General features: G+C 45.2%; 2 protein-coding genes across 2 annotated transcripts; both read left to right on the plus strand.

Annotated features, from left to right (window-relative positions):
* The first annotated feature begins 1,113 nt into the window (after positions 1-1,113).
* On the plus strand, positions 1,114-10,399 carry CNPPD1 (cyclin Pas1/PHO80 domain containing 1). The gene is made up of 8 exons (XM_077320723.1): positions 1,114-1,355; positions 3,380-3,482; positions 4,846-4,927; positions 5,661-5,781; positions 6,645-6,773; positions 7,230-7,291; positions 8,312-8,429; positions 8,787-10,399. The coding sequence occupies exons 1-8, from the start codon at positions 1,287-1,289 to the stop codon at positions 9,378-9,380; spliced, it is 1,278 nt and encodes a 425-aa protein (XP_077176838.1). The 5' UTR covers positions 1,114-1,286; the 3' UTR covers positions 9,381-10,399.
* Positions 10,400-11,828: 1,429 nt separating this feature from the next.
* SLC23A3 (solute carrier family 23 member 3) lies at positions 11,829-26,495 on the plus strand. Its single transcript, XM_077320722.1, has 12 exons — positions 11,829-12,030; positions 12,475-12,638; positions 12,811-12,905; positions 13,584-13,657; positions 13,963-14,144; positions 16,932-17,055; positions 18,013-18,160; positions 18,248-18,501; positions 20,156-20,261; positions 20,808-20,975; positions 22,652-22,747; positions 25,211-26,495. Exons 1-12 carry the CDS (start codon positions 11,947-11,949, stop codon positions 25,549-25,551), a joined length of 1,836 nt encoding a protein of 611 aa, XP_077176837.1. The 5' UTR covers positions 11,829-11,946; the 3' UTR covers positions 25,552-26,495.
* Positions 26,496-26,863: the final 368 nt, after the last annotated feature.

The following is a 26,863-nucleotide window of genomic DNA, read 5'->3' on the forward strand; positions in this document are numbered from 1 at the left end:
CTGGTCTCAATATTAGAGTGACACATATCCAGGGTGACAAATTGATCAAGTTAATATAGGGGGGCATCGTCCAGGCTAATCTAAAATTGTCCAGAAAGTCTGCTGCTTCTTCTCCCCAGTTGCTTTAAACTCCTCCAAGTGGTAATGCTGGGTATGGTTTAACCCCTAGGTTCTTAACCACGTTAGCAAGGGTCAGTTAAATCTCATCAAAAGGTTTATTTTCCATGCTTTCAGTTAGTGTTTCTATTTCTGGAGTGGGGTCTAGTCTTGTCTCTAGACTGGAACTAGGGTCTAATCAATGTGCACAAAGTAATAAGAGAGTGATCTTGTATATTATGTCCTAGACAGGAAAACCCATTTTTGCCATGATTCTACAAAGGGTTGGCGCACACATCCAGGATTTGCCATTTGATCTCAGGTTGTGACTCCAATGTGTAAATGGGCTATCACAAATGGAATTTCAGAATAACTTTAAACACAACTATTTTCAAATGGAATCAGTTTATCTATGCGCAGCCAGAAATCAAGTGATGAGAAATCAGGAAAAGCACCTGCAAACAGGCCCAAAATTGCATGCCATCCTATTATTCTACCTAATAACAATCCTCTACTACAGGGTTTTGTTTTTTTGTTGTTGAGGCAAGTTGTCTTACTAAAGGCCGGGTTTTAGCCCCTTTCCCAGGACCCTGCTATTTTTCTTCACATATCCATCTGAAGTCGCAAGCTCTTCGTGAAATAAATGTTATTAATAGTGCCTCCAACTGTAAGTTGGAAAATTCCAGGCGCCTTTGGGGAGGGAGTTGTTTGGGGAGAGGAGGCAACTCCGCCTGGCATTAATGCCATAGAATCCACCCGTCAAAGCAGCCATTTTATCCAGGGGATCTGATCTCCGTAATTTAGAGGTGTAATCCCGGGAGATCTCCCGGCCAGTCTTTCAAGTGCCCCTGGACTCTCCCGCCCGTTCTTTCCAGCCAAGCGAATCTCCCGGCCGGCGAGTTCAGATGCTGAACGAAATGACGCACCACGAACGACTCATCGCGAACCCAGCCCGCTGCTCTCTCTCTCTCTCCGGCTAGCTGGAAGGGGCGGTAGCAGAAAGACCCGCCTCCTCGCCCGTCCCAGGAAGAGGAAGGAGAGTAGCAGCGTCGGGCCTTCCTTTCCTCCGAGCCCGGGAAGGGGTGGCTGGCTGGCTGGCTGGCTGTCTGGGCAGTGCCCACCCAAGGCCGGGAGAGGCGCGTTCCAGCTAAGGGAGGAAAGTCGTTGACGCGCCTCGCGGGACCAGCAGGATGGAGCTGGACGGGCTTCTCCTGGACGAGGAGGGCACTTTCTCCTTGAGCGGCTTCCAGGAGTTCACGGTGAGCTGCCGCCCTGCTTTCCTTCGCGGGTCCGAGGTGGGCTCCGGCCGAGGAGGCCCCAAGGCCACTTCTCCCTGCGCTGACAGCGTCTACTGCATCCGGGGAGTTTCGCCTGCTTTGCCCGAAGGGCGCTGTTATACCGGGCGGTAATTGGCCTCTGACGCGCGCCTCCTACTCTCATTTAAACACAGCCAGCTACGGGAGGGGATCTTTCGAGGCCCTCGGCTTATATCTTTGTGTTTCGTGGCGAGATCTAATCTTCATTGGTGAAGGGGCTTGGTAGTTGCTCCAGAAGTTACCAGATGAGTGCTTGTATGTAGATGCCAAGCAGGAGGGATCATGGTGGCCGGGGGCACAGGTACAAGGTCATGTTCATGTACTCTCGTTGATTGAATGTGGCATACTTATTGTTGAAATGCGCTCAGTCATCTTGGAGTGGAGGCTCCCAGGTGATATTGAGCATTAGTACGTTGAGATTGAAAGGAGACAGATCCTCTAGAGCAGGGGTAGTCAACCTGTGGTCCTCCAGATGTGCATGGACTACCATTCCCATGAGCCCCTGCCAGCATTTGCAGGCAGGGGCTCATGGGAATGGTAGTCCATGCACATCTGGAGGACCACAGGTTGACTACCCCTGCTCTAGAGATTGAATTGATGGAGAAGGGGCTGCAGAGCAGTTTTAAACCAAGTTCACCGACTTCAGTCAACACTGTTTTGAACTGTGCTGTTTCTCGTTCATTTATTTATTCACCTCATTATAGTGTCTCAGGGAGGAACCCCTGAAATATTGTTAAGGTTTTGAGGAACGCTGGAAGAGGTGACATGCCCCTTCAGAGAAGTGGACGCGGAAGTAACGTGTGGGAGCCAGCCAATCTATCATTTACCATTTCCATTACGGAGAAAGGGACTAGGCCTGTCGAGCAATAGGGGAAATTGGCTCCAGTGATGCCTAATGATGTCAGCTGCCATCTAAACTTTTAGGAAAGTTTGGCTCCCCAGAACCTTGGTTGGGAATCCTTGCTGTAGGTGAAGTCTCCCTGTGATGTTCTGTTGCTCACTGGAGAGATGTAAAAAGATAAGATGAATTCCTCTTGGGATGTTATGAACTTCCTGACTGCATCATCATGAACCTGATTTCCTCTTTCTTCCCTGGGTCAGAAGTGGATGCCTGCTAGTCTACGGGGTCAGTGGGGGCCTGAAGGCCACTTCTCCTTTCTGTGTTGTTAGTGTCTATGTCACTGGTTCTCAGCCTTCCTAAACCTCGTGTTGTGGACCCCCAACCATAAAATTATGCAAGTGTTCTTTCACAGAAATTAAACCAAAACTGACCAATGGCATGAGGATCCAGTGTTCATGATTGTATATAAATTGGGGTTTTTTTTCGATGTTTCTCAGTTCAGTTCTGCCTCTTGTCCCACCATGCCGATCTCACTCCAGACAGACAAATGCTCTATCTCGATCTACCCTGCAAGGCTGTTGTGTGCATGGTGCCCCCACCCCTGGCCAAGCTGCTTGCCCTGCCGCAACCCCTGTGAAAGGGTCATTCGACCCCGAAAGGAGTCCCGACCCCCAGGTTGAGAACCACTGGTCTATGCCGACTGCCTGGTTTGTTTTGTTTTCCCCGGGCATGCTATGTTCTTTGGTATATCTTTATGTTGCTTTATGTCAATTCAGTTGAAAATAAGGTCTCTTCTGACATGCTGTTGACATTGTGCTGCAGAGCACCCTAGAACTGGGGTGGGTGCTGGCCCTGGACATTCATATGTCCGATCAGTTTCAGTGGCCTACTTTTCTGGTGTGCAGAGATCCGTGGATTGGGGGGGGGGGGTGTTGCTTCCTGTCAGACCTCAGTGCCTACTGTAAATACCTAACATATCTTACCTAAAATGGGATCCTGTTATTGCTTTTTTATAGTTAAATATGAGCAGATGACAGAGTTACAGCTTTCAGCTTTCTGTGGGTTTTCTGAGAAGGAGGAAGGGAAGTCTTAGTCTTGCCCTCTCATTTGCCAGTTCTCTCTGTAGTTTCTTCCCAGGCATCAACAGCTGAGTGATCGGGTACGCAAACGGCTTTACTATGGTTGGGATAAGGAAAATGCCCTCGATAATCTCTCAAGTCCAGTTGCAGGTGAGTCTGGCCTGGGACTATTGCTGATCAATGAACTAGGAGGGCTGAAGGGACGAGATCCCCCATTTGCTTATAGCCAAATATGAAAAGCTCCTCTTTTTTTGATTTATCACCCTGAAATAGTATACATTTTAGTTGGAGACCTTAAGTAGTTTTGATGTCAGTACAGTTTGATCAGTGTTGAGATTCTCTTGCCCCTAAATATCCCCCTCTCTTTTTTACTTGTTGCATGTAGCCCTGACAAGCTGTGCCTTTTAAAAAAGTTCTTTACACTTGTTGATTTTATGTGCTGTGTCCTGCTTGATCCCAAAGGGTTTTGCATTTACTTCCTGCTTTGCTCATTTAACAACATAGTTGACTGCTGAAGTGCCTCAAACCACTGCAGGGGTGGAACATTGAATCATGTGTGGGAAAATGTGTACAATGAGATGGAAAGAAAAGAAGGAGAGGAAAACAGGGAGAGGGTGGAGAAGTGAGTCTCCAAAGAAGATCTTAGTGAATGGGTTTGTATGGGAGCAGGCAGTCCTTCAGATATTAAGATCCATACTGTTTATAGCTCTATAGATCAAAGTATGCTGGCACCAGAGTTTATCTAGCTGCAGGATTTTGAACAAACTAGAATTTCTGGGAGGTCATTAGAGTCAGCTCTGTTTAAGATCTATTATTAAAATTGAATCTATGGAATTAGTTTGTTACCTGTAATGTTGTCAAGAGAGTTGACCGGGGGTTCATCTTGCTGCATCTTCTGTCTGTTGTCTACTGGTTTGTTACTTATGCTGATATGAAGATGGTGTAATCTGTTACTTTATCGCACCTGCTTATTCTTGCCTGAACCACTTTAAAAAACTCTTTTAAGTTGCTTTCATTGGTGTGTTTGTGAGAGTCCAAACTGTCAGAAGGGGATTTGTTTCAGGGTCCCAGGTCTGGGGACAGAGAAATCAAATAGTCTTTGCAAAGACATGATGTGTTAGAAACTCCCATCTTGGACAGTGGTCCACTTGAATTTTACACCATCATTAATTCTATGTGGACTTACCTTTATTTAGATTCATGGGAGTTGTTTAGTTTGCTCTGGATGCTCCAAGTTTATAGGCAGCTGTGGATCTTCACTGCATAGTGTTTAATATTGTATTCCAAATCAGCAGAGGATCTGTGGAAGAGTGATTGTGCCTCTGCCATTCAAAGCCCCAAGTTTAATGCCATATTTTCTTTGATGGATGGACTATGCAGGGAAGCAAGAAGGGTCACTGGAAGGGTCATTGATTTCCATTATACATTAGAGGTATTTGTGCTAGAATATAACTATGCCTTAGACAAGGGGCTTTATGCATAATTGTTAACATTGTTACTTTGTACTTTTTAGATATTGCTGTCGAATTGCTCCAGAAGGCTGCCCCCAGTCCCATTCGTAGGCTTCAGAAAAAATATGTATCTCATGTCTCCCGGTATGATTTGGAATCCTTTTTTTCCCTCTCCTCTTCTGCTTTCTAGCCTGATCTTTGCACATCTTCCATACGTATGTGCATACTCGTCTGGGGATTTGAAAGTATGCAGTTATATCAATGTTAACTTCAGGATTGTTAGAGGAAGGAGAAGGGAGCATTCTGTAAATGAAGGAAGAGGTGTAGGATCTTGTGAGAAAGGGAAAACACTGCAAGAAAGTTTTCTACACTAATAGAGTTTGATGTTCTAATTTCTAGGCTAAAGAAATTGAATGCTACTCAAGGACAATGATTGACAGGTCAGAGAGTACAATGTGTACACTGACTTCCATTAGCGATCATGGTGTGAATATAACCCTCAGATTTTTCCCAGTTGCAGAATCCAGGGAGGCGCAGTTCCCTGTCCATTTCTGCCCTGAGAAGCACACTGATGTTGCTTTGCTGGCCCATTCTCATTAATACTTCCTGTTTCTTTACATGTCTTCACTCCTTTTTGTGTGGTTGAAGGGTGCTTGAGTGCGGATTTAGTTTAGAGACTGCACGACTACCAAGTTACGGTCTAAAGATGGCTGATCTTGTACAAACAGAATAGTCCAAAGGAAGCCTTGAGTTAGACATGTGGAATGAAATTTTTTAAGTCCAAAAATATTCTGCAGTGGGCCCTAATTTAAATTATCTGTCTTAAAGGCTGGTACAAATGAGGTTTTAATTGGTGTCTTTCAATTTTTTGTCCCAGGGAGGCTTGCATTTCTCCCTGCTCCATGATGTTGGCCCTGGTTTATATCGAGAGGCTTCGGCACCGTAATCCTGAATACCTGCAGCAGATCTCGTCCTCTGACCTCTTCTTGATCTCCATGGTGAGCAAATAGGTTGGAATGGGCAGGCAAGTGGCTGAGACTGCTTGCTAAACATTTTATGCTTCTACAGTACTGTTAGTGGCAAGTCACAGCTGTTTTGAATGGTGGAGAGAAAGGCCACTGCTTCCTTATCATTGCTCAGCTCTTCCACTTGCATTTGCTTGCATTCCTATGGCCTTTTCTTGACAAAATGATCCTCTCAGACACTCAAAGCACCCCTCCCTGACATTTGGGACACCATTATGCAAGCATGTGCTTAATGGAGATTTCAGAAGAAAGGATAATCTTTTCCTTTCCTGCCCTCAATCTCCCAGGTAAAATACAAGCCTCTGGATTGGCTTCTAGCCAGACCAAATGATCTGGTGCATCCAGGTTCACACAGAGGGGCAGGAATTTCCCTGGAATCTATCAGCAGAACAGCTATTGCTGGTAGGATGTTTGCCTTCATGCTAGGGAAACACAGACCATGCCAGCCTGTCCTTTCTCCTTTGGTTGTATGTCCCAGGATTTCCTGCCTTGAGTGCCTTGGCATCTCTTCTTTCTAACTTTTGTTCAGCAACATGATTTCTTTAATAATTTTTATTATTTTATTTTATTATTATATTTAATTATATTATAATTGTGTGAATGGGTTTTCCTTGTCTAACCTGTTAATTCTTCACGCTGATTATCCAGATATTATTATGATCCTCTCCTTCATGGGCCTGATGCACACAGAGGCATTGATCTTGAGCATGGGGTTTTTCCTCCATTCTTATGGTTTGGGCAGACATTACCTTCATCTTTATCCTTATAAGAAAACATACCCAGCCCCAAACCCTCAGTCCATGCCACTTAAAACCAGCCTCTTGTATTGCTTTCAGATGGTTGCCAGCAAGTACCTATATGACGAAGGGGAAGAGGAAGAAGTCTTCAATGATGAGTGGAGTGCTGCAGGCAAGGTGGAAGTACAGACCATGAACACATTGGAGATGAATTTCCTTCGTGCCATTGTAAGCTTCCTGCATAAGTGCCATATGAGGAGAACTGGGTAGTTGTTATATTTAAGTTCAGATGAGCCCAGAAGGATTGCCCTTGTTAAGAGAGTTGCATGTTGCATATATAGTGAAAATTTCAAGTATCTGTTGTTAAGAAGCGTTGATTATTATTGACATGTCAAAATGGGGTGTGGGGGTGGAAATCCTGAACCAAAAGCTTGCTAGTCAAGGCAGGACTCCTGACCCCAATTAATTCTCTTGAAAGTTGAGAAGGCTTATTTTTGTGAGGTATGAGCAGCATAGAGATGTGACTGTTTTATCCTGATTTTCCCAGTTTTCCAGCAGGGAATGTCCTGCAGTACATGTATCATTAAAGTAAGATTTATTGAAGTTCTGTCTTTCCTGCAAGTGAAGGGATATGAGGACAAACCCTAGTCCCTTGGCTTAATCATTCCTTTCTGGTTTCTACAGGACTGGAGCCTCTACACTGATCCTAAGGAACTTTTTGAAGTGCTCAGCTGGCTGGAAGGGTGGTAAGTGCTCCTGTTTGTTTGTTTGTTTGTTTGGGGGGGTTAGGATGTCATTCTGCAGCCTGGCATACACAAGCAATATTTTTGCCTACTGGCTCTGTGGGGCAGTTCTGTTCCATCCTAGACTGGTCTAGGTCAGTGGTCCCCAACCTGCGGGGCCGCGGCCCGGTGCCGGGCCACGAAGGCCATGGCGCCGGGCCGCGGCTCCCTCTCCCCGCCCCCCCCCGCCCCGCCGCAGTAAAAAACTTCCCCGGCCGCAAGCTTGCGGCCCGGGAAGCTTCTTACTGCGGCAGGGCGGGGAGAAGGAATCGGGGCCCGGCGCCATGGAATCGGGGCCCGTCTGGGCGCGGCCAATGTGCGGGCGCGGCTCGCGGGGCGCAGCCTGATGCGGGGGGCGGCCCGATGTGCGGGCGTGGCTCGCGGGCGCGGCCTGATGCGCGGGCGCGGCCCGATGCGTGGGCGTGGGCCGCGCCCCAATGCCCTGCCGGTCCCCAACCTCAGAAAGGTTGGGGACCACTGGTCTAGGTTGTCCAGCAATTTCTATGCAGGAGAATGTGGCTGGGCAGAATTGCCAGATACTCAATTAAGACTGTACAGTTGATGTGGTTTTATAGCATAACAGAGAAGCATTCTAGCAGTGTCCTTCTGCTGTGTGTTCTGAAAAGAACAGGAGAAGTTTTCAAGATCCAGAAGGCATAGTCACATGAATAGTTGGGGGGAAAAATCAGAAGAATGTGCAAGAACTTTATTAAAAATCCATCCAGAGAATCTAAGAGCTGGGTTTTGTATCTTGATGAATACATTTCATGGGCTGGCACTCTGAATTAATAGTCAGTTAAGCGGGGTGTCTCTGAAACAGTATCCCAAGTTCCTGGGACAAAGGAGACGGGATCAGGATGGATATTTCCATTATATAGAAGTAAATCCTGTTTGTGATTAAAGTTGCTGCTAGAATATGTAGGCTGTGATGGGATGCTGCTGGGAAACCTGAGCTTTAATTCCTCTTCCTCTTCCATCCTGTAGTGTGGCTGAGAAGCAGGGCATCCAGCGTGGCTGGTTCACATACACTGACCTGTGTGTCTTAATGGAGCAAACACTGTGGCAGCAGGCATTGGGTCAGTTCTACCAGCAGGTGGCCAAGGTGAGATGAGGCAGGCTCTGCCCTGCATGAAGGAAGGGGAACAGGTATGGGGGAGGGGGGAAGGAAACAATAAGTATATGGACGCTCGGCAATGGACACTGATCTGTCATGGTCATGGGGGAGGGAGGATATTTTTTAAACCTTCCCCAATTTTGAGATTTTTAAAAAAATCCCGGTTTTGAATATACCAATATTCGGATATGACTTTTGGGGGAATCCTGAATTTTTTTCAGGACCAGTGGATCCAAACTGAGAAACACTGGGTGGGAGGGGAATTGCATGCCCCTATTCCAGATGAGGTAAGTTTTTGCTGCAAAAGGCTCCATGTGTAATCACATGCCTCTTTTCTTCCCACAGCTGGCTTGCATTCTTGGCATGGTGTACCTGACAGGTATTGCAGCTGTTCTTGCCTCTGCTGCTGTGGTGCACCAAACTGTACATGTGAAGAGGGCTGACCCTTCTGAATTGGTGAGCCGTAGACCTGCCCTGGCGCCTTACTTGCCTCTCCCATCTTCGGTTCAGCATCTGGATTGCAACTTAGCACTACCTAATGGCTCTCCATGTCCCGGAACAGAGAATATGACCTTGCTTGGTGAACAGCAGCGTGAACGGAACAGTGGTGTCATGGCTACAGCACTCTACATGTGGGGCAGCGTCCTCACTGCTCTGTCTTCTACACCACCAGCTCCCGTCCATCACTCATTTTGTCCACACTGCAGCCCACCCAGCCTCACTTGCGGGGTAGCCAATCACTCAGCTTCAAACACCCCTTCTGCTCAGCCAGCTCCTTCTGAACTTGCTGCCCACTGCACTAGCTGCATGTGCTGGAGCTGGCACCTTCCTGTGTCCCACGGTTGCAAGGACTGGCCTGAACCACTAGCACTGCAGCAGTGCCCCTCACAGGCTGCCTTGGAGCTTGGAAGGATCAAGGCCTTCATGTTCCCTAGTTAGGGTTGGAGGCAGCAGGTTAGAGTTTAGGTTTGGGGGAGAGGGGTCTGGGGCACCTTGATACATGTTTTGGTATAAAAATGAGTGTTAGGGTATAAAAATGTAAGGTAGGAAAGGCTACGAAATGACAAGGGCCTGTCAATCTGTCTCCTATCCATTTGATACCATCTCTCATTTTTTGGCCATAATTGTTTCTGAACCAACCTTCCTTCAGCAATTTAATAGCTGTGCTCAAGAGCTACCAAGAGTTTACTGAAAGGATGCATCCCATCCTGGGAGTCTACAGTTCAGTGGAGTGAAGACTGAAACAGTGAGGCCTATGTCCGTCATTATCCTCCTTCACCTGAGCCAAGAACTTACCTTGGCAAGTCGGACTTCCCTCATTAGGCAAAAACCATAGGGTGGGTTTACACATTTGCGCTTGTGTGGTAAGTTGTAGGAAGAAATGAACTATGATGACAAATGCCAGCAATTCTGTAGCCTCAGGCTATCAAGCAATAGCTGTATTTACTGCATAATTAACAGCTAGCATTGGGCATCATGCATTGCCTCCTAGCTTGTGCAATAGCTCTCTTGAGGTACTAGGAAGAAATGATCTGTGATGACTGCTTTCCACAGTGACAAATGCCAGCAATTCTACATCTTCAAGCTATCACGTGATAGCTGTATTTATACCACACAATTTGCATAATGTGGGAACTCACTGTGGCTGTTCTAACACTGATCCAGTGCTTTCTACTTGGGCAACAATTCCTAAGAGCCCTGCAGGACTAGGCTGTGATTTTCTTTATAGCACTGGGAAAGAAAGGGGAAGACCTAATTACATAAGGCTTATTTTGGTGCTTTGGTACCCCTGCCTGATGCTTTGTGAGTGCTTGACTTCCCAGTCTAATTCTTTCGGTGGAAGGGGATGGAGGGGTCGCAAACACTTTCTACTCCATATTCTTGCCAGCACTTTTTTGCTGTAGTTTTTCACTTCTTGTAGATGGGATCTCTTCTAATAAAAATAGTTCCTGATGATGTGTTCCTGTCTTGGGTGGTTTTGTTTTTTACTACACTGAGTCCAGATACCAGAGCCTTCCTTGACTTCCTGCTCTGTGCTAACGGTGGGGAGAGCTGCAGTATCACATACATTGATTCAGCTTGAGATGTTCACAAAACATGCATATTTACAGAATTAGAATACTTGAGTGACATGGCTATATGGATGACATGGGAGTCTAATGGTGCTAAGGCTGAAAACTATAGGGACAGAGTACAGCAATCATGTCTTCTATACAGGAAACCTAACCTTTGCCCAAGTCAGTTTTTGGCCTCTGGTACCATATATGTACTTGAAACTTGTGCAGATCTCATTCAATTCCGCTCTGCTTTCATGCACTAAATGCAATAGCTGTAACTTAGTAACCCACCACTGCAGAATCAAAAGCAAGTAATTGTTTCTTGCTACAATGCAGTTATCTAGAATGTATTTTTATATAAAAGAATTCTGCAAGTTGCACCAAATGATTTATAATATATATTCAGTCTCTCCAAAGTGTTTAACCAATACAAATAATCCTATATAACATAAATATTAAGATAATACTTTTACCCAAATTATTAAAAATGCAATGTTTGCAAACAAATGCAAGCCAGTTATGAAGCAGCAACTCTCAAATGTCAAGTGACTGAAAACCAAAATATGAAAACCAAAAGGAATATTCTGTCTTGCCTCTGCATCATAGTGTACTTTATCAGGCCTACATACTTTCCTAGTCGAACCCCTTTTTATCCACAAACATTGCACATTCACTCCCCTCAGCTGGTAGGAAATGAAGGTGGATTCTAACTTAGTCATCATAGAAAGAAGCTTTGGAGATGAGCCCTTGGTACAGAGTTCATGGCACTACATTATCCATTGATTCCTGTGACAACAAATGGTTCCTCCCTTCAAACTATACATGATGTACAGCTTTTGGAGCTAATACTGATGGATAGGTATCCTTTCCAGAGCCTCAGTGTTCCTCATTTCATATTGTAGTACCACCTATGACTACTGGGCTAAGTCTGAGCCTCGTTTCCCACACCAGTGTTATGGTAAACCAGTGGTGCTAGCAATTACATGAAAAGCAGAACTGTTCCCTTGTGTTCTATGGCTGTGGGCGATGCACTTTTCCTTCTCTGGCCACAAAAACTGCATCAGGGCCACTCAGGCACAAAGGGGGAAATATACTTATTATCACTATGTATGGTCTGATGCAATTATTGCTTGATACATCAAGCAATCTACACTATACCTAGTGTAGATCTACCCTATACCTAGTGTAGACCTGGTTCCAATCCTGCTCAGTCATGCTTTCTATCCTCTGCACAGTGAGGTTGCTTACTGACCAAGCTGAGTTAATGGCTAACTGCGTGAGCCAATGTTTCCCAGAAGGGCCAAAGGTGGAAGTTCAGATCTAAATGGCCAGTGGAGGGAGGGGCTACAGGAAAAGTGGAGCTGGAGAATACTTCATTGTCAGGGCCCTTTCCAGACAGAAAGCAGTGCAGAACAAAAGGGATAAGAACCAGTGTGAATGAGGTCAACATGACTACCCAAAGCATCCTTCCCCGTATTTACACTGGCCCCAATTCTCCTCCCTGGCCTCTGAGTGTCTTGTTGGCCTTGCAGGTAAGTTGGCTTGCTGGGAGATAGCACAATAGTTGCAACGAATCCTGTCCTGCTAAGAGGCATAAGGGGCAGAAATATAAATATAAGCATTTCTAGTGATGTGGCATGTGCAGTTCCTGGGTCTTGTCTGATCAGCCACTGTCCTGATTTGCAGGTAACAGGCCAAGGTTATAGGTGGCATGAGGATAGTTGCATGTTGAAACTGACGGACTGCACTTTAATGTGTTTCACTAGGGATGGGGAGAGAGTGGGACTGCATCTGACTGAGAGGCATAGGCAGTGCATGAGCGTTGGGGCTGCAGTCTCTATATCAGGCTGTGGTTCTGGAAGAGGGCTGAGATATCAAGCATGGTGTGTGGTGGCATCTTCTAGGCAGGGATCTAGGCATTATATATTTACTGATGTTAAGACTAGGGCTCATTCCACCTTGTTGCTCCTTCCCAGCATCTCCTGGTCCAGGCCTCCTATCTCTGCATCTTTCACTTGCTCTTCCTAGCCACACTCCCTCCCAATAAGCTGGATGGTTTTCAGTGTTGGAATGAACTTCTGGCACGCAGCTTCTTTGCTTGTGGCATCTCTACAGTGCTACAATGTGGACTTGGTACTAGGTAAGCTGATTTTGACCAACCTCTGCTCATATTCTTAGAAGCTAAGCAGAGTACGAATGGGATATTTTAGGTCCCGGAAAATGCCTATTTCTCTTTGGCTTCTGGCTAATAATTCTTAATATTTCCTAAGAATCCCTCTAGAAGTATGATCTTTCTGTCGTCATCCCTGCAGGTTGCCATTGGTTCAAGCACCATCTTTTGAGTTCCTTATCCCAGCCATGATTCTGACCCAACATATGTCTCCCATTCGTCAGTCAAAAGGAAACAGTGAGTTACGGTTACAATACCCCATCTGCTTCCAGACACTCGGATTTTAAGGACAGGTTGTCATAGTTGTTGATGTCTCTGTGAGTTTTAAATTCAACAGTGGTTTCTATTACACTGAAGAAACTGCTTTCTGTGGTCACTGTTTTTACATTTTATGTTCCAAAACTAAATGCGACTACTTCATGTTAAACTGGGCTAAGGTGTGTCACAGCATAACAATTGACTTATTGGATCAATACAATGCATGTGTAGTTCATTCTTTTTCCAACAGCAGCCAATAATGTACCTCTAGACAACTGAAATCCATAGAGATCTTTGATTCTTTGCTTCCAGTATATGAGGGAAAATTGCCTTTTATTTACTTTTGCTGAATTTTTCATACTTCTCTCACTCTTTTTTACAACATAAGTGATCAATAGGATGTAATCCCCATGTGTCACATGTGGTTGGCCTTAACCCCTCCCTTGCAGCTCATATGCTGGCAAGGATTCTCTGCTTGCTTTCTCTCCTCCATGCCTTCATATAACTGCATTCCATCCTAATGTTCTACAGATCCCATACTCAACAGTTGTGAAGCGAAGGCTACCCTGATTTCTGTGTTCCTTCTCCTTCCTGCATTGCCGTCTTTATTTCCATCTCCCTCCAATTCATATTTGTTTGTTTTTCTCTTTCTTCTAGGCACTAACGCCCCTATTGAATACGCTGGTCTAAACTGTGAAAGTACAAGAAACTGGGACTGGTTCCTCTGTGAGGTTCGTAGCTATGGTAGGACAGATTGCGGGGGAAAGGAAAACACTGGGGAGACATGAAACCTTGGGTTCCTTTTGAGAATGAGGTGCCAACTTGCTGATAGTAATTAGGGTGTGGTATATATTGCTGTCATCATATAGCGGGGAAGGGATGAGGAAGTTGCTAGTCACTTTACCTGCTTTGCCGTTTATCCCAGTCTGCTCCCCTGCATTTGTCTTGCTTTCTTAAAAACAAAAGATATGAACTTACAGCTGTTGCGAGCTAATAATAAGGTTTATAATGTTTTTCCTCTTCTCTTTTCTCCTAGGTCTCTGGTGCCATGTTGGTCTCGGCTGTGGTGCAAGTGGCATTTGGAGTGTCAGGTGCCTGTGGCTGGATTGCCAAGCATTGTGGGCCAATGGTTCTGGCTCCAAGCCTTGCTGTCATTGGACTGTCAGCATACAGGCCTGCTGCTCTTCTCTGCTCTGAAAACTGGGGGATAGCCATGCTGTAAGTTCCTCAGAGCGCTAATTACTAGCTTTTTTCAAAAGATTCTCCAAGAGTGTTGGACTATTACAAGGGCATTCAAGGGAGTGAAGTGTCAGCGTGAACAGGTTGAAGAATCCTAGCTTTTTCTACTTCCTGCTTTTTTCTAGCTTAGGCACTATAAGACAAATGGGCATATTAGTGCCATACTTGCCATGCGACAGTCACCTCTGGGGCTAGATTTCTGTAGTTCACTCTCCACAGGGCTGCCTTTGACCATGGCCCGGAAATTACAGCTGGTCCAGAATGCGGCTGTTCAGGTTCTAACAAGGATCCCATGGAAGGCACATATTTGACTGATCCTCCAACAGCTGCATTGCCTCCTGGTAGAGTTCTGGATCAAGTTCAAGATGTTGGTAATGACCTTCAGAGCTCTCTGCAGTCTGGGACCTACATATCTGAGGGGTCGCCTGTCCCAATATGTCCCCTGGAGACAACTTTAGTTATCTAGTGCAAACCTATTGGTAGTCCCTGGATTCAGACATCTGCCTGGCCTCAACCAGGGCCAGAATCCTAGCTCCATCCTGCTACAAGGAGTTGCTGCCTGAGACTGGGGCCCTGACAGTGCTATTCAACCAGGCCTATGGTTGAGGCCAGGGTGACCACTGAAAGTGCCTCCCTCTGATCCCTACAGTTCCTTCCCATTTTCTTCATCCATGCCACTGAGGGATCTGCCATACCCAACAGGCAGAATATGAAATGATGGCAGACGCGCCGGGGAGCAGGATAGGTAATCAAATAATAAATTAGTAATTAGTTGCCAGATAGAGAGAGAGATTTTATTGATATAAAATTTTAAATGTATATGAAATCAATAAAATATGTACATATGCGAACAGGTTATAAACAGGTTATAAAGTCCCATCTCAGATGCGCTTTCATGACTGAACAATCTGATCTCCCCAGTGTTGTTATTTATGTTGTGTTGTGAATTGTTACTTGATTGTTGTGATGTTGTATTGAAACTTGTATAATTATATATTACTAGAAATTAAGCCCGCTGACATGTGAATACAGCGGGCGCTAGGGTGATAAGAATGGGGGTTAGGGCACAGCAGAGGCCAGGCGGTGGGCGCTGGCTGGGATGCGACCCGGCTCTGGTGCATACCGGAGAGCAGTGGCGTGGAGGTCGGGCGGCGGTCCCCGGGAGTCCTGGGGCAATGGTGGGGTCTTCGGGCGGCTTGTCTGGTGTTGGCCAGGAGTCCGCAGGCAATCGGCAGGTCTTGGCGTGGAGAGGCAGCGCTGGAGTGGGTGGTGGTGGGTGGTGAGGGGGCGAGAGGGCCACGTCCAGGCATGCAGCGCAGTCGGCGCATGCGTGTTGGTTGGGGGGGTGGAGCAGGGAAGAGGCAGTGTAGTAGAGGAACCACTCATGCGCGGAGCAGCGCACATGAGTGGTACATAGTCAGCGTCGGGCGTTGGCTGGGCAGGTCGGACGGCCTGTCCACGGCCGTGTGGTGGGTCGGCTGGGACGTACGGCTGGAGGGGTAAGTATTGGTGAGGGCACGGCCGGCAGAGGGGGTGGTGGGGTGGAGCGAGCGGAGGGTGAGGGTGGGGATTGTCGTGGCGTGGCGATGTGTGCGCGGGTGTGTTAGGAGGGTGGGAAGTGTGAGCGATCGGGTTCGTGGGGGGGCAGATGGTGGGTAGGCTTACCTGGCTCGTCGTAGGGCTCCGTCCGGCGTTGGGAGGAGGCCTGTGGGGAGGCTCAGCAAGGGCCCCCGGGCGGCAGTGCGGAGTTAGCGGCCTGTGGTCGGCGAAAGGAGGAGGCTCAGGGCATTGGCGACCAGGCGGCGGCGCTCCTTTCGTGGCCGGCCTCCCCGCAGGCCAGGGCGATGTTTCAGTGGCAGAAAAGGAGCAGGGCCGCCACGTCGAAGACGCGGCGACCCTGCTCCTTTCCCTGCGGCGAAGCATCTGGGCATCCAGTCTAGGGCGGGCCAAGTGGCAGTTGGAGCGTCCCAATCAGGAGCCGCTTTGCGGCTCCTGATTGGTCCCCTCCGAGTTTTTATCCTGGACTGGTCCCGCCCTAACTCCTCCCTTAGCCCTTAGCCTTTTATTTAATCCACTCCACAGGAGCGGTTAAAGATTATAATGTGTCATGTAAAGTTCCATAATATTCCATGCAAACTGCCCAGAGCTGTAAAGAATGGGCGTTATAAAAATCCAAATAAATAAATAAATAATAAATCCAGTAGTAGTAGTAATAGAAAATAAGATGCACTCAGAACATCAAAGTTCTGAAACTGTCAAGTTCTAATTCAAATGTGGCTAACAGTTCTGGAACTCACAAAAACTATAATGGGAATGAAACTTGGGCCATGGCATTTCAAAAATTTAATTCTGTCCTGTGAAACTTCACCATAATTCAAAATATTTGCCTATGTTCATCTTTCTTTTCAATATTTAAATATTGTGACATAAAATTCATTTTCATTCAGTTTTTGCAAGACTCCAAATTTTGGCATTTTGCATTTTCAGTTTTTTTAATAAAATTTTTCTATATTTGTTTTGGTGATGATATTAGTACAGGAGTGGGGATCTTCAAAATAATCTGGTTCTTTCTTACCTCTTTCCTAACATGTAGCAGGGAATGATGCTGGGAGAGACATTGGCTGACTTGAGGAAATCTATTCTGATTCTTTCTGTTGTGCAATTCTAACAAGGCAGATATTAGTGTTTGCATATCTGTATACAATTAAATGCTCTGTAACTATGGCACTGAAGTGCTGAATATCATTCACTCTCCATCTCTTTTAGACTTGTGTTGCTGAGTATCTTGCTATCACAGCACCTGGCTTCCTGCCGATTGCCTCTGTGCCAGTGGAGCCGGACAGGGGGCCTCTCTGTAAAGTCACGTAGCCCAAACCTTCATATGTTTTCGGTATGGATGCATGTACCATCGCCCAATTTCCATCCTGCTCACAACTGCCCTGTCATCTTGCTCTAATCTATGCAAACTTGAGCTGAGAGCTAATGCAGACATTTATACTAATTAAGGACTTGGGTACCTAATGATGACAGGAAGCTCCAAGGATGATTGGTTGTATGACCTGAAGGAGCCATGAGCTGGCTGGTTGCTCCTATGCTATGACATATTTCTACTATAGACTTAGGGCTTTTCCATACAGTGATACTTTCCTGTGGTAGCCCCATTCAAGCACAGCAGCAATAGGGCTTCCAGATCTAGGGTTTCACCACATTTTCCGTATCCTGTCTCCATGGGATCTCTTGGGAAGATTTTTTTTACCAGCAACTGCCAGCAATATACCATAATATTGGTATATTGATATGTCAATTACATTTTTAAAACCCATCAAAAAGCACTCAACAATGAATCCTGAGTATCCCCATCAAACTACAGTTCTTTGAGGGAAACTGTGATAATTAAACTAGTGTGCATATGCGTGTGTTGTGTAGTGTAACTAGGTCAGAAGTCTAGAGTGCTTTTCCTTTGTCAGAAGTCTGCACTGTACAGATTTACTTTAGACCTCACCTTTGGAATGTAGCTTAATTCCCTGATCCAGTCTACCTCTGTTCTTCTCCAGAACTCACCAGCATATAGTTTGGTCCTAAATCACACCTACATTTGGGTTCTAAATCCCATCCTTATGTTTCTAGTTCTATCCAAACTCCTTAGTATCAGTCTAAACACCTGTTAAGGTAAACAGTAATTTTAAACAAGAAAAGAGACAAATCACACTATGGAGTGAATAATGTTCTAAAAGCTTAAGAGTCCTGGCAGAAAGTTCAGGTTCCCTGCTATTATGTGGACAGGCCCAGGGGTGGCAGCACATAGGAAGGACAGATGACTTCTCACTTTTACTTTGTATTCCTGCAGGTTTTGTTCCCAGTCTCTGGAATCTGGCTTGTTTGTGCGATTATGAATCCCATCCCAATCGCTTGGGATGTATTGCATCCTTCCATGCATCATTTGACCCTTATCAACAGTACTCTGCAGTCCCCATGGCTTCAGGTGCCTTATCCAGGTAGAAGGGAGGCTGACTAAACTCTACTCTTTCTTTGGGCTGGTGGTTGGACTTCATTTCTTATCTTTCCTTCTCTTTCTTTTGCAGGTAAACAAGGCTGGCCTCTACTTAGTGCCCCTGCAGTAGCCGTAGGTGCTGCAATGGGTGTTACTGCAAGTATTCATTCAATAGGCTGCTATTTGCTCTGTAGCAAAGCACTAAGAGAACCACTTGCACCTCAGCATGCATGCAACAGAGGGCTCTGTGCTGAAGGCCTAGGCAGTCTCCTGTCTGCTGTGCTGGGAAGTGTGTCTGGGACAGCATCTAGCATGCCCAACATTTGTGTCAGCCTTCTGACTCAGGTATGTGTAGAGTGAATGCATAATTTCTCACAGGATCTACTATGTTCTTCCAGGGATAACAGGCATTTATTTCAGCCAGTCCCCAATAATCCATAAAACTGCCATATTCAGAATCAGACCATTACTTCATCTTGCCAAGTGTTGTCTACTCCAAACTGCTCAAGATTTCAGGCAGAGATCCCCCCCCCCAATCTTGTTACTTGAAGTCCACGTTAACAGAATATACTACAGACTGAATACGCCAAGCACATTCTCTGCAACCAAGCCCATTCATTCCCTTTGTATCCGCCTAGCAAGGAGGTGGTCATTGTAACTTAGTGATTCTCTGGGTATCCCATCAGCCAGGGAGCCTCCTCCTCTCTTAGCTGCAGCATTTCTTCTTACGGTCATCCATCTGAACAAGGATATGGCAGTCGCCTTTGACAGCACTGTTCAAACAGTTGCCAAGTAACCCAACCTAGGTCTGCAAAGGATAATCAGTGCCGGTGTCAGCTTATCCTGAATTGGGGGCAGCTGCCAGGGCACAGGGTTTCTAACAGGGCCCTCTGTTGTCAACTCACTTTACCTACTCTGTTGTTAGTGACCCATGCTAGATTCACTCACTGCCATTGCCTCTGGGGACAGGGCTGTAGGTGGTCAGGCAGCTGTGAGCATGGGCATTGGGGGAACTTGTAAGCAGGCAAGGAAAGGATACACAGGCAGGTAAGGGGCAGGGAAGTGGGTGGGCAGGAAGGAGGGCATGAGACTGATGGTAGAGAGGAGGGGGCCCTAGGAACTCTCTATGCAGGGCCCACCCAAAGCTTGAGAGTGTTCTGAAGACAATGATCCAACTTTCTGTTCCAGGAGTGACCTCTACTTGGAGAAACATAGCACTTAGAAAGTGAAACAAGTGCAGCAAGAAAGTAAGTCATTTATTAATAATATGACAATCCCATATGGTCATATTATTAATAAACTACTTTCCCACTGCACCATTAGTTCTTTTTCTGCTTGCTTTGGTCACTGGTAAATTGAAAGTGAAGAAAGAAAGAGGTCTTGGAGTGTAGGTTGCATTGAGGAGGGATAACATTGCAGAGCTGCCTTTCTGGCCATATCCAAATTTACATCAGAATTTGAAACATTGATCCATATCAGCCCTCCTGCTAAGAAGGAGGTGATTAGAATTGTTTAAGGCAGTGGTCCCCAACCTTTTTGTCACCGGGGACCACTCACCGGGGACCACTCAACGCCTTTTACTGAGGCCCGGTGGGGGGGTAGTTTACTCCTCTACTCTCAACCACTGCCCTAGCAGTGATTGCTATGGTAATGTTTAAACATCCCTTCAAAATAAGATACAGACACGCCACAACAATGAAGTGTGTTGTAAAGGGCTGGGGGGGATGAAGTAAAGGGCCGGGGGGGGGGGGGAGAGAAGTTGTCCTTCGGGGCCCACCTCCAATTAGTTGAAGGACCACATGTGGTCCGCAGCCCACAGATTGGGAATCGCTAGTTTAAGGGACCTATTCTGGCACTAGCCTGGCCTCCTAGGAGAGGGAGATCCATAGCCTGGGAGCAGCAATTTATTAAATGGCCCTCCCACAGCCCATTGCTAGACAATGTAGTTTCCCTCAGGAAGGCCACAACCACTGATCTTTATTCTTTTTTTAATATTCAGGTTACCTCATTCCGCTCAGTGTGGGTTAGTGCTCTGGCATGCATACTGTTGGGCTTATCTCCTCGGCTGACAGGACATCTTGCCACCATTCCTCTGGCAGTTCATGGTAACAAATGCTTGCAATCCTCCCTCTATTATGTTTTCCTGCTCACAGAGGCAACTTATTTTCTGTACTTGTTTGGGAAATGAATAGTGCTGCCAGTTTCAGCTGGTATTATCAACGTACTCTCTGTCACTTCGGGGCAGCCAGCCTCATATGAGGGGAAGAGTCTTTTGACTAGACCTCCCCGAACTTGGGAGCCAAAGGCCACATATATACAATTTAAATTCTGAGAGGAAAACTTGATCCTTTTGAAGGACTTCATTAACAATACAATAAGTTGAAAAACAACCACTGAGGAAAACCCACTTGAAAACGGTTCAATCTAGAGGCTGTTCTGGTTGTTCTAATATACATATATATATAAAAGAAGAGATAAGAAACGTTTATTTATATTTATTGTGAAATTGTTTAGTATAGCCCAGGATAGGTTCTGTTTTCTGTTACAAGCCTCATATGAGGTGGCAGGACAGCAGGAGATGACTTCACCTCCCTATTGCTTGTTGTCTTTTCCTGAAGTAAGTGTTGCTGTTTTTCTCTTTTTCACCTCAGGTGGAATGCTATGTGTGACCTACAGCATGGCTGTAGGCACTGGCATCTCATACTTCCAATATACGAACATTGACTCAGGAAGGAACATCTTCATTGTGGGCTTTACTATGTTCATGGGTCTGCTGGTTCCAAAATGGCTCTTCGCTGCTCCAGAGTCCCTGGCCACAGGTGTGGAGGGCAGGGGACTTCACAGTTTAAGGGCTGAGGGGGCAACAAAAGTTTGAGAGGGCAAAATCTGTGGTACCATTAAGGAATTGTTGTAAAATCCTGAAGACTTGCAAAAATTGAAAGTATAAAGAATGAATGGATCGATGAATGGTAATGTTAGCGTAGGGGTTTCCAAAGTGAGCAGTACGCCTCCTTGGGGGTGTTGGAAGGATTCAGGTGGACGGTGAGGAATTTTGGGGCATCGGGGAGGGCAGTGAGGAATTTGGGGGCAGTAGGGGGGATGGCAGTCTGACTTTTTCTGCTGCACCCACATTTTCCTAGCGAGAGACGGTCCAAGGTGGCTTGTCATTGCCTGCCTTTGGGTAGTAGTGACCCTGGACTTCCTGAGTGATCTCCCATCCCAGTGTTGACCAGGGACAACCCTGCTTACCTTCCTGAAGGAAATGACAGCCTCAGAAGGTGGACTGGATGGAATCATATTCCTGTTGAGCTCCTTCCCCTCCTTAGCCTCTGCCTTTCCCAGGCTCCACCCCAGATCTCCAAAAATTTCTTAGCCCAGAGTTAGCTGCCCTTCCCCAAAAGTCTCCATCTTTGGGAGGCTGGAAGAGCCTTCTCCTGTTTGCTCCTGGGAGTTTCCATTGCTTGCTTCTCTCTTTCCTTCTCCCAGTGAGGACCCAAAGTACCTTGTTAAAAAAGATTTGTACAAAGAACTTATATAAGTTGGGGGTTTTGTGGGGTTTCTCCAGTTCAGTTCAGTTCGCCTCTTGTGCCATCATGCTGGGGTCAGAATAAAGAGCAGAAATGAGTTCCCAGTGTCCTAGTCTCTGAACCGACGGATCTAACACAAGTAATAACAGATATAGTCAGATCAAGACCATGCTTAGCTTGTAGTCTCTAATATAAAGCTGACAGACTTTTAAAATAATTTTGCTTGTGCTTTATTACCTGAATGCTTTAATTATTTAACCTGTATCAATTTTTTATTTGCATTATTTGTATTTGGTGCTCTACTAGGGCTGGCAGCAACCCCACCCCACCCCACTCCACCCCCACCCCACTCGTCACTGACAGGGATTGGGATGCTAGTTCCAGGTAGGAGAACTCTTGGAGATTTGGGGATGGAGCTAGCGTGGGGGGACAGGGACCACAATAAGGTACAATGTCATAGGGTCCACCCTACAAAGCATCCATTTTCTTCAGGGAAACTGATCTTTGCAGTTGGGAAGTGAGGTGTAATTCTGGGAGATCCCCTGGTCCCATCCCTATGCTCTAGTTGTATTATATTTTCTTTTTAATCTCTGCTGTTTTATTTTTGCTGCTATATAGAATTTTAATATTATTTATGTTTTATAACTATATGAAGGCTTTAGTATGTTGTTAATAATAGTAGGAAACAATTTCTAAACACAAGTAAATTATAAATTCAGGATATTCTATAACCAGTGTTCTGAATAAATTAGCTTGTGCGATCAACAGAAATATTTGGTAAAATACCAGTTTCAATTAATTACTATCCAAGGTATTTACAGTTCATTTCCATGAAATCAATGAGCCTAGACTGTAGTAATTCTGTATCGGACTGCGTAGTCTGTGAGGTAACTTTGAAGGCTTGGAGGAATGAATGTAAGGCACTGGGCAAGAATATTTCTGAAGTAATTGTGACACTTTCTCTGCAGGGTGCATTCCTATAGATCTCTTCCTCCTTTCTCTGCTGATGGTTCCTGTGTTTATAACTGGAACCCTGTCCTTTGTTTTAGAGAATACAGTCTCAGGTAAGGAAAAAGCAACACGTTGTTTTATTCTGATGTTTTACAGTTTTGACTACTCTGTGCTCAGAGTAGTGCTTCCTGGCACTAGGGAAATATCCATTGTTGATTGTTTCTAAGTAGCTTGATTCTCATAACAGCCTGACTGTAACAAGAAGAGATAGTGTCCTTTTTCAGGGTACAATGACAGTGGACATCACATTGTGATGGGAAGCCTTTTTGTGATGGCCAGTAAATGGGGATTCAACTGTCTGGTTGATTAGTAACAATTGTTATCATTGTGTCTGAGACAATTTTAGTACAGGGAACAGGGACTGTTTTCAAGTCTGTTGTGGGAGAGGAGGGGGAGATCAAGTCAGGATGTGATGAATGATGCCTACTTTTCCAACATATTTGTCTATCTGCTCATTTACATCAGAGCCAGCATCGTGTAGTGGTTAAAAGTGGTGGCTTCTAGTCTGGCTTGATTTGATTCCCCGCTCTCCCACATGCAGCCAGCTGGGTGACTTTGGCCTCGTCGCAGCACTAATAGAGCTGTTCTGACTGAGCAGTGATATCAGGGCTCTCTCAACCTCACCCACCTCACAGGGTGTCTGTTGTGGGGGGAGGAAAGGGAAGGCGAATGTATGCCGCTTTGAGACTCCTTTGGGTAGACAAAAGCGGCAAATAAGAACTAACTCTTCTTCTTAAACCTCACTGAGTTCAACCCAATGGAAGTAGGAGATATGAAGAAATGTTCTTAGAGAAAGCAAAGTAGAAAGAATTGAGTGCATTGATCCCAAGTTTTCAAACAGCAGTAGTAGTCAGGAAGAGACAGTGGAAGCAGAATTGTACATCTATATTTGTTTGCGGATCACCTTTCTTCCCATTAGAGATAGATGTTAGAGATATATAGATATAAACAAACAAACAATGTTTTGCCATGCTTTACACACTCTGGGGTTTATTGTAGTTTATATTTTCTTTGGATTTCCCCCCTATGTATTTATGTTTGTACATAAGTTTGTCAAGACCTACTTTGCTCCTCTTTGATATATGCTAATAGCTGCGGGCCCTGCAGGATTTGCCATCCTTCTTCTTAACAGAAACAGGCTTACGGTTGAGGCCGGCGCCTCTCCTTTTTAGATGCCCCCCCCCTCTACATCAGCAGTGACCCCTGGTTTCCCGGATAGTTCCACCGCCATCAGGTGTGTGTGGGGGGGTTGGATTTTGTTTTTAGGTGTTTTTATGTATTAGGGGTATTTATGTATATCAGGTTTTTACATGTTGTCACCCGCCGTGTGCCTAAGGGGAGCGGCGGCCTAGAAATCCAATAATAATAATAATAATAATAATAATAATAATAATAATAATAATAACAATAACAATAACAATAACAACAACAACAGTATTTGCTGGCGTATAAGACTACTTTCCCCCCTGAAAAACATGCCTCCAAATGAGGGGGGGGGTCGTCCTATATGCCGGGTGCGCTTCAGTTGGGATAGACATAGCTGCCCATAGTGGCCCATAGTACTGTAATGTCATGTAACAAACTCTATATTTTGAGTGGAAATGTTGGGGGGTCGTCTTATATGCCGGCAAATACGGTATTATTATTATTTAGTACTAGCTGAGGCCAACACTGTAATTTATCTATCTAGTAACTTTGCACACCTACTGGGAGTAAGCTTCACTGAATCCCATCCTCAGAAATTGTCATTTTCTCCAGGCTAATAGCTCTGGAGATAATTTATAATTCTGGGAGAACTCCAGGCCCCCACATGGCAGTTAGTAATGATATTCAGCCATTGGCTTCCACCAAAACAGCATTAAGCATTACTAGCAACTAATCCATAGCTTTGTTTAACTCTTCTTGCTTCATTAACTTTTCCTCCTCTTCCAGCATTACATACCTCTGTTCTTGTAAAATCTCCAGTTTCTTCAAAGGCAGAGGAATGCAAATTTTTAGGGGAAATGAGAGTGCTGAAAAACAAATAAATGGCACAATCTCTTCATTCAAAAGGATTCCTTGGCTAAAAGCAATTTTGTTTTTATTGTTGATATCAAGATACATGACATGTAGCTAGGAAGGCCTTGAGACTTTATGAGACAAGGCAGATATAATGCTGGCAGAAGAGGGCAAGTTTTTGCAACAGGATGAAGTGCTCCTTTGTCAGCCTTAGTTGCAACAGTAGCTTTTTTTGCCTGTTAATGTTGGATCCTTCTGCAGCCAGTGTGGGATGGAGTAGGGTGCTCTATCCACTACTCTGCTTCCAGAGTTCATAGGAACATGCCATCATAACACCTCTTAAGGGATGTTTGCCCATTACTCAGGTGACTGCTTTCTCGTAGCTCCCTGGTGATAAGGGTATGTCTGTATCTGGTTGGATAGGCTAGGCTGCTGCAACATGGAGAAACTTAGTAGTACCACAATAATTATTCTGAAGCTCACTGATCTTTTAATTTCTTTTTGGTGGTTATTTTTAGGTACCCCGCAAGAGCGTGGACTGCTCAGCCACTTCATATCATGCAAACCAGAAACGGCAGAGAATTTTCTGAAACAACACAATAAGAATTCTGCACAAAGATACAAGCTGCCGCTTGTCCCGAGAAAGCAACAGCTACCTTCATGGTGCAAGGGCTTCCCTTTCTGTTTTCTCTGTCCCCTGGAAGAAGCCAAGGAGGAAGCTGTGAACAGTTATCCCTTGGAAGAATTGCACTGTTCAGCAAGGGAAACCACAGATCTGCTACTAAAGCCTGAGACAGTGGAGCTGGAGTCTGACAGTAAACAAGAGAATTTAGGGAACCATAAATGTGTCACAGTATAAGCTAATGAGAGGACCCTTTGCTCAGATACAAGTATTATATGAGCATGGGTATGTTTTCAAAGGATTTTTGTTTCAGATGATCTGGACTCAGATTTAGAGAATATTTTTAAAAGGCTGCTCAAAAAATGCTGAACTAGCACTCCTAGCACACACCCAGTGTCTCTGCAAACATATGTCTACAAAGGTGCAATGAACATTATCTTTGGAACTTGTTTTCTCTGCCTCTCTCATACGTTAATATTTCCCATTTAATTTTTTGCCCATGTGAATTTGCCTATAGCATACTACTAGGCAGTGTGCAGAATCTAGTTTACAGGGCAGTTAAAATGTACCAGGGATATTACGGGGCTGCTGGGATGGGGAGGAATATGGTTTATTTTCTCAACATGGCTGTCCTTCCTTTTTATAGCACAATCTTCAGCGATGAAAGAATTTATCGAATTTACACTGTAGTCCAGACTATGTTTTTTGCCAATGGAATGTACTTCTATTAGTGGAATATAACTTTCGTGCCTCTTCCCCTACTCTGCAGCCCATTGATCTCTCTGAAATGCTGCTACTGGAGGGCAGAAAACCTCAGAAATGACTTGAGGGGCAAACTGGGAGATTGCAAAACTTATACACTTTAGCAGAAAATATTGCCTGGATCCAGCCTCTGAATTAAACTACCTGTTGGATGTTATATTGTACCTATGTATGTGTACGCTAGGGGAAAGCCAGCTTCTTAAAGTAGTGTTAATACATATTCACACTCCATTTGCTCGTTTTTAAAAAAATGAACACCCAGTTTGCTGCATTTTCTGCATTGCATCTGTGATGTCTGCAGCAGGAAAGAGAGAAACTATCTCAAAGGAGAGAACCATGGCATGCACATGCTTATGTTCTTTAACAATAAATGATAGTGTCACATTTATTTTTCTTAAATAAAAATTACATGTATGCAATTGTTCATTCATTCATTTATTTAATTTTTATGCTGCCAATCTTAGCACTATTAGCTGTCGTGGCTCACAATAAATTATAAAATACAAACCCAAAAAATAAAGCATACAACTAAAAAAACCTACCAAACTCCAGACCTTCCCCAGTGCCATGCTGTATGCACCCCAGATGTAACCTAGGGCAGGATAGTGGAGGAGGAGCCAGATCTCCCTCACCTGGCCTCAATTTGGCACACTGTTCATAAAGAAAAAGAATCATAGAATCATAGAATTGGAAGAGACCTCCAGGGTCATTCCCTGCACAATGCAGGATCTCACAACTACCTGCCCACCCACAGTGACCACAATTTTATGGCCGGATGATCCCTCCA

This window comes from Paroedura picta, chromosome 2, assembly GCF_049243985.1.
Source record: "Paroedura picta isolate Pp20150507F chromosome 2, Ppicta_v3.0, whole genome shotgun sequence".
Classification (NCBI taxonomy): Eukaryota; Metazoa; Chordata; class Lepidosauria; order Squamata; family Gekkonidae; genus Paroedura; species Paroedura picta.

What these genes read in the sequence shown, in the direction of transcription:
- CNPPD1 (XM_077320723.1), top strand. Translation starts at nt 1,287, where the DNA reads ATGGAGCTGGACGGGCTTCTCCTGGACGAGGAGGGCACTTTCTCCTTG. An exon ending in GCGGCTTCCAGGAGTTCACG is followed by an intron (nt 1,356 to 3,379) that starts GTGAGCTGCCGC and finishes TTCTCTCTGTAG; the next exon opens with TTTCTTCCCAGGCATCAACA. An exon ending in TATGTATCTCATGTCTCCCG is followed by an intron (nt 4,928 to 5,660) that starts GTATGATTTGGA and finishes TTTTTGTCCCAG; the next exon opens with GGAGGCTTGCATTTCTCCCT.
- SLC23A3 (XM_077320722.1), top strand. Translation starts at nt 11,947, where the DNA reads ATGACTACCCAAAGCATCCTTCCCCGTATTTACACTGGCCCCAATTCT. An exon ending in CAATGTGGACTTGGTACTAG is followed by an intron (nt 12,639 to 12,810) that starts GTAAGCTGATTT and finishes TCATCCCTGCAG; the next exon opens with GTTGCCATTGGTTCAAGCAC. An exon ending in GGGACTGGTTCCTCTGTGAG is followed by an intron (nt 13,658 to 13,962) that starts GTTCGTAGCTAT and finishes CTTTTCTCCTAG; the next exon opens with GTCTCTGGTGCCATGTTGGT.